The 7,091-nt window shown below is 37.1% G+C and overlaps 2 protein-coding genes across 2 annotated transcripts; both read left to right on the top strand.

Moving 5' to 3' along the window:
- Positions 1 to 1,660: 1,660 nt before the first annotated feature.
- On the top strand, positions 1,661 to 5,645 carry LOC145786133 (33 kDa inner dynein arm light chain, axonemal-like). Its single transcript, XM_082597787.1, has 6 exons — positions 1,661 to 1,802; positions 2,267 to 2,446; positions 2,671 to 2,803; positions 3,626 to 3,804; positions 4,458 to 4,622; positions 5,510 to 5,645. The coding sequence occupies exons 1-6, from the start codon at positions 1,722 to 1,724 to the stop codon at positions 5,543 to 5,545; spliced, it is 774 nt and encodes a 257-aa protein (XP_082453913.1). The 5' UTR covers positions 1,661 to 1,721; the 3' UTR covers positions 5,546 to 5,645.
- Positions 5,646 to 5,980: 335 nt separating this feature from the next.
- On the top strand, positions 5,981 to 6,941 carry LOC145786131 (GLIPR1-like protein 1). The gene has a single exon (XM_082597785.1). It carries the CDS (start codon positions 6,061 to 6,063, stop codon positions 6,862 to 6,864), a length of 804 nt encoding a protein of 267 aa, XP_082453911.1. The 5' UTR covers positions 5,981 to 6,060; the 3' UTR covers positions 6,865 to 6,941.
- The last annotated feature ends 150 nt before the right edge of the window (positions 6,942 to 7,091 follow it).

The following is a 7,091-nucleotide window of genomic DNA, read 5'->3' as shown; positions in this document are numbered from 1 at the left end:
TTCAAATTAAGGATAAATCTTATAAATAAGAATGGTATGGAAACCTTGAAGATAGTAGGCTACATGGTTTTTGTGCCTTCCCTTCATTCCAGAGGTGTACAGAGTCATGTTTTTTGGACTGCTTCACTCCAACTCCAAAGTCTGTGACTTCAAATCCACTCCTGCTCCAAATATTGTGGGAATACTGACTCCAAACCTACTCCAAACCAAAACATAAACCGCAATTTAGATTTTGATGTTTTATAGGCTAGGCCTACTATGTATAATACTAATTTCTTCCCCATCCTCTGTCATGAAAAGGCAGATTTTTTAATAAAAAACTTACTGCTTGGAAAGAACCCAAAGAAGTTAAAATATTACCGGTAACTATGCCAAATACAGAGTAAATATCTATATGTTAAAAGCATAAACTGGCAAAAATATTAAACTCTGGCACCTAAAGTTACCAAGAATTTTAGACTCTGGGTCCACTCCGGCCAAAAACCGAGACTCTGGCTCCTAAATACTCCAAAACTCAGGCTCCTGTACACCTCCACTTCACTCTAAGTTACTGTTTACTTTTGACTTTCGAGACAAACACGAAGTTTTGTCCTACTTAAAATTACTTTTGAAAATGGTAAAGACAATCTTAGCTAGAGATTTTAAATAGTCTACCTAATAGCTTATTCTAGTGAAAAATTGCGAACAAAAAAACATTAACTTTACAAAAGCAATGTTTTCACTCTGAGGGTGTGCATTTCAGCAACGCACTTTATTAATAGCTTTCTGTTTGGTTGTTGCAAGCATCCTAACATATGTGAAACCAGCTTGTCTTTTTGCCAATAGTAATTTTGTGCAAAAACACCAAACAATTTTTTTTAGAAATTGGATGATATTTACCTCTAGCAAAGTGGTAAAAACAACTTTTTTATGGGCATCGCTTTTTTCAATAAAAAGCTTTCATATTGGTGATTTTCAACCAATTCTTGTATTTATTCTGGGCTGTGCTCTGTGTAAGGGATTAAATGCTTTGCATAAAAGTTTGTGCTGGTCTTCCTTGATTGCATTTGCCTTAGATCAGTTTTGATAAGATATCTTCTTTATATGGCCTACTGAGTTTATTGGATGTCATATTTTATGTGCCAATCAGAGAAATTGACGTTTGCTGATATGTTGAAACAGCAGGGGAGATTCTCCTACAGCACCATATAACAAGTCAAATTGGAAATGTGTTCAATCAACAAGATTTTGAAAAATCTTGCTTTTGACGTTTTGTAATCAGTGGTTTTCCACTAGCAGGTTTTTGGCCACACTAGCTTCACCAGAAACTTGTTAGCCTACTGGAAACATGGCCTATTTCAGCATTTCCATGTTTGAATCATGTTGAGGTGAGGTATTTTTTTTGCAATCATTTTTTTTGCTTTTTATTGACACTATTTTGCACCCAACTGGTGTAAAACAAATTCTTATATATTATCAATTATCACTTTTTTTAATGTCATTGTTACTGGCTCTGCTGAGATACATAGCATTTTTGTTTGTAACTGCTGTATCTTCTTTTGGAAATATAGTAAAGAAATGTTTTCTATAAATTTGAAAAAACAGTTTAACTGTGTTTGATGCTGTGATTTTTTATACCGTATATATATATTGTTGTATTATTGCAATCATTTTTAGGTTATTTAATGTGTTTAATAGTCGTTAGATGTTCATAAAGTAGGAGGAAAATACTTATAACAAAAATGATTCCACCTAATGCTTCTTTGTTGAAATATGACAATCCTGTACTTGTGAGCAGAAACCCTGAAAAAAAGACACCAAAAGTATGTTGCATTTTTAGCTACATTGTATAGAAGTTTTTCAATGTCACTCATGTTAACTTTATAAAAACATACAACATGTTGTAAGAAAAAGCAATGATGCTATTACCACTTCAACTTTTGTTTAGAATGTTTCATAAACTTTTTATTTTGACGTATCAAAATTATTAGTATTTTTGTACTTGGAATGTTGTGAAACAATATGTACAATGCTAGTGATATGTGCATTGTGCAATCACTTTTAAAAAATAACAGTTTATTTTGTTGGTACTGCAGTTATCTTGAAGGTGATGTATTCCACACTCAAATATATAAGAAATCCAAAACTGAGCTGAGAATGAGATACTAGTTTTTGAGAGAATAACTTTTAAATATTTTGGCACGTTTAAACTGCAAGAAAATAACAATCACATAATTATGTTGAAACCATACTGCTTTGTTTAGTTTTGTTTGTTTGTTGTTTAAAGTCTAGGGCTTTAAAAGTAAGCCCACAACAGCAAGCGACTCAAGGACCTTTACCTGGACCTCCAAAAACTGGACAGTTATCTCCACTAGATGCAAGCAAGCAACAGCAAACAGATGAAATTTTGAACAGTATCCTTCCCCCGAGAGAATGGAATGAGTCAGGGCAGCTGTGGGTTCAGCAGGTGAAGGAGGAAAAATGTTTTTACTTTGTCGTCTATGTCATAAATTAGTTTGTTTAATTGTGGTACAGTTTGTCGGTGGTTCGTCACAGTTCAAACGTCTGCTGTGGTCCAAAGCAGACGAGAGTCTTGAATTGTTTCTATGCCTATTTTTTCTATTCAGAGCTGGAGTGCTTAAGACGAAAATGTGACAACATTTAGAGTTTTTAACGTTGGTATTACATCAGGTGTCAAGTACTCCGGCGACCAGACTTGATGTTGTGAATCAACAAGAGGAATTGGATAAGCGCTTGCAGCAAAGGCAAGCCAGAGAAACTGGAATTTGTCCAGTGAGACGAGAGTTGTACTCCCAGTGTTTTGGTGAGCAACTTATCTTAGTAGTCATCTTCTAGTGTATATACAGTAGATACAATTTGATGTAAACATTCTGTTTAGAACAATATTGTGATTCCATATTGTTTTGAGCCATATTGTAATTCTAAAACTGGCTTGATTATTTGGTTTTGAATCTTTATCTCCGGATTGCGAAAGCCTCAGCGTTGTTTGATCTTGCGTTTTTTCGTGCACAAAGTCGGGCGCTTAACCAACTAAGCTATCGGGGCGGACAAATACCTTACTGACAAAAATTGAATCTGTTATTCTTTAGACGAACTACTTCGGCAGCTGTACTTTTTCGATTTTATGCATTGTATCCACTATGGAATTGCAGTAGTATAGTTAGTTAGTTAGTTAGTGCACGATTTTACGTCTTGCGTTCCTCGTATTGCGAAGGTTAGACGGCAGCAAATTTCGATCCGGCGGAATGGCGGCTTTCCACGTACTCCTATTTTGAACGTTGACCGCCACAACGATCCCCTTTCCGAGGTCGTTATCATACCATTTCTCTTTTGGTCGTCCACGTGGATTACGCCCTTCTACTTTCAGCGACTTAATCTTCTTAGGCCAGGAGTCCTCTTCCATTTGTTGCACATGGCCGTACTATTGTTTTGACTTATTTTCGGTACTACAGTATTTGTAAAAGTTTTTGATGTTTCCGGACCTAAAGCCGAACCCAGGGCTGCAACACTCATTGCTGAGGATGCTAAACTGTCGGTAACGGAGGTGGTTATTAAGAAAATAAGAAGCATGAAACACAAGCCTTCATTTGTTGTTTTTGTAATCTCACCACCTTACATTGTTTAGACGAGTTAATACGTCAGGTGACGATCAACTGTGCCGAGCGTGGCTTACTTTTGTTGCGAGTCCGCGATGAAATTCGAATGACAATCGCCGCTTATCAGACCCTTTATGAAAGCAGCGTGGCCTTTGGCATGCGCAAAGCATTGCAAGCCGAGCAGGGAAAAGCTGACATGGAAAAAAAGGTATTAGTTTGTAAGGTATTATTTTCAAAAAACTTTAAAGTCTAAAGCATCAATCTTGTCAAAGCATAAAATGATTAGGCTAGCCAAAGAACTTTCAATCAAACTGTAAGTAAATTCTTTACTTTGAAAAACCAGTTCAATCTGTAATGTTGGCCGAGGAAAATGTCATTGCTTTCTATAAGTTGAACCCTACCATAGGTCTACTGAAAGTAAAAAAGTCAATCCAAGGATGTAATTTGTTATCTTTCGCTGGATCACTGAAACGGTGCTTTGAAGTAACTATGACCTGTCAATTGCGCATGGGTGTCAATGTATATTGAGGTAGTTGTGTTTAGTGAATTAAATCATGGCAAATGGACCACTTAACCTCGTGATCCGACAGTAGATCAGAGAATTATTGATCGAATGACAATTATTGATCATACGACAGGGGATTGGGATTTTTAGGGATTGGACGATTGGAGAATGAGAAATGGAGATTTTAGTGCCATCCCCAATAGCTTTTAACAGCTTTAGCCCATTTCTTACAAATCTATTATCCTGTTGATTGGAAGCTCAAAGTTATTTTTAATTTTTGGTGTTTACTACGCCGATAAATCACCAATACTAATGAATTTAGTATTAATTTAAAAATATATTCTTTTGTGACACAGATTCAAGACTTGGATGACGAAAAGAAAGAACTAGAACGCACTGTCAATGAGTTGAAGGCAAAGTGCGAGGCCATTGAAAAGAGAGAGGCAGAAAGAAGACAGGTAGAAGAAAAAAAGCATTCGGAGGAGATCCAATTTCTGAAGCGAACGAACCAGCAATTGAAGGTGGGTAACATTTCAGTTGCAGTAGCCTGCGTAGGCTACTCAGTAGGCTTATTTATGTTAACCTTGAAGCTACAGTAAGTAAATGTAAATTGAAGCATCGTTTGTATAGCCAAAAATACGCATACAGTATATATAAGTAATCCCATCGAATTAACAATTTGGGATCACCGCGCTTTGGGACAACACTGCTCAAATTTCAATTATTTTCTTTTTGCAAGATGCTAAGGAGTTTGGATCAAAGGTGTATTTGCAGTTTCATTGAGAGGTGGCTGCTGGCATGTACTAGCAACATCGTTAACAGGGCAGTCCAGGGGGTAGCCTACTTTTGGACCCGAGATGGTTTTATGGGTCCGTTATTTTTCCAAAGGATCCGGGAATCTCATTGGTACCGGGCCCAAATTATCCTTTCAACGATCTGCATGTCATTCTTAACTTGTTAAAAAGCTGCGGCGAAAAAACTCTGAAGCTTTTAATGTGGTGATAATTATTTAGGTTATGAACCTAAGTGAAGTTTCAATTTATGTGTTCATTCCTCGGCAAAAGTTAAAAACACGGAAGCATGTCGGCTATAGGCCTACTTGTAAGAGATTTAACTCTTAGTGTAAACATGTGATAATTGTATTTGTAGAGTTTACTTTTACTATGCACAAATGGTGATAGGCAACAAAAAAGGGCGCTTGATCAATGAGACGATACAATATTTTGCTCTTATGTTTTGAACATGCAACGTCTGTTTTGTGCCTGCCTCACTTCCCACTCGTTTAACGGATCAATCTTTTTCAATGCGTTTTTGCCTAATTGTTGTAGCTCCTTCCTGGTATGTGAACAGGTTACAAAATATACTGCAGCTTGCTTCAGATATGATAACCATTTCTCTATTTTTTTAGACCCAGCTGGAGGGAATAATTGCCCCGAAGAAGTGAAGGATGTTTCTTTTGTTTTTCGTACTCGTCTTAAATTGTATAATTTTTATTGTTTTTTTTTCTATTTTATATAAACGAACAGTTCTATCTCGTTAAACTATTTTTGTTGGTCAAGTTGGCCTGGCGTAAAAATTCTACACAATTACTCGTAAGTACTACAATGACCGGGCTTTAAAATATTTAACGGAACACCCAAGGCTACATAAACTCCAGATTGAGAAATTTTTGTTTATAATGTCGTGAAATTACAAGCAACCGCAGGCTACCAGGTGTAGCTAAAACCCTTTCGCGCTGCATATGAGTAAAACAATTTGAAATTTAGCTGAAATTTATAAAATGCATGCCACCATCACCAACATAGGTTTAGGTGTAGGCCTATCTGTGAGACTTACGTAACAATGTTAGCTATGATTTCATAAGCATCTTGCTTTATGCTTATGAAGATAGAATTTTTATTTGATTTTACTGAAATTTATTTGAAGCATTCGGTGCTTTTAGTCTTGAAGTGACACAAAATGAACTCGTCGTTCCTCTCTTTATTGTTTGCTTCTTTAATTTATGCGCGAGCGCAAAAGCTTTCGTCATTTTCCAGCAACGAACATCGACAAAAGCGTGGAACACTGAGCAGTTTAAACACATTTTCTGAACTGGATAAAATAAAAATGGTGGATTTTCATAACGAAGCGAGAAGAAAAGCGATCCCCTCCGCTGCTAATATGAAGGAATTGCACTGGGATTCACGACTGGCCAGGCTTGCTGAAGAGTATGTAAAGACTTGTGAGTTCAAGCACAGCGACCCAGGTTACAGAGCAAATAAGTTTAATTTCAGCGCCATTGGTGAAAATTTGTACATTAGAAACATTTTACGTCTTCCTATGAGCCGGGTTATCGAAGAGTCGGTGCAGGCATGGGTGGACGAGAAGCAGTTTTACAACTTTGACACTCAAGTGTGTAATCATCTTTGTGATTACTACATTCAAGTTGTTTGGGCTAAAACTTACACGATGGGATGCGCGTCCGCTTCTTGCACTAATGTGAACGTTCCTGTTGACTTGGGGTCTAATTATCCAAAAGCAACAATCATGATATGTCATTATGGACCAGCCGGAAATGAAAACAAAGTTTCCCCCTACGAAAAAGGAACACCCTGCACGAAATGTTCAAACGGCTATTCGTGTATTAATAAACTATGCAGCCGACCTTTTATAGAAGTTCAATTCGACGGAGGCATTGGAGGGCAGATGAGTGGCCAGAGAACTTCCGCGACAATTGTTTTTCTTACTATACCTTTAGCATACCTCTTAGCCGTAGTATACTGAAGATATGTAGTCGTGTGTGATGTTGCGATTTGCTGTATGGCATTGGTTAAATGCAAGAATATTTGTTCTTCGGTTCAGACGATTGCTGTTCGACCCTGATATCCAGCATTGCCAGAGCAAGATAAGAGCAGCTCTTGATCGGTTTTTGTTTTATTGAAATGTATGTTTACACAGACGTAGAACTTTACGCAAGATATGCGATAGGTCACGCATGCTATTTATCGTAC

Source organism: Aplidium turbinatum, chromosome 17, assembly GCF_918807975.1.
Source record: "Aplidium turbinatum chromosome 17, kaAplTurb1.1, whole genome shotgun sequence".
NCBI classification, from domain to species: Eukaryota; Metazoa; Chordata; class Ascidiacea; order Aplousobranchia; family Polyclinidae; genus Aplidium; species Aplidium turbinatum.
This window is presented reverse-complemented; position numbering and strand designations above follow the sequence as displayed.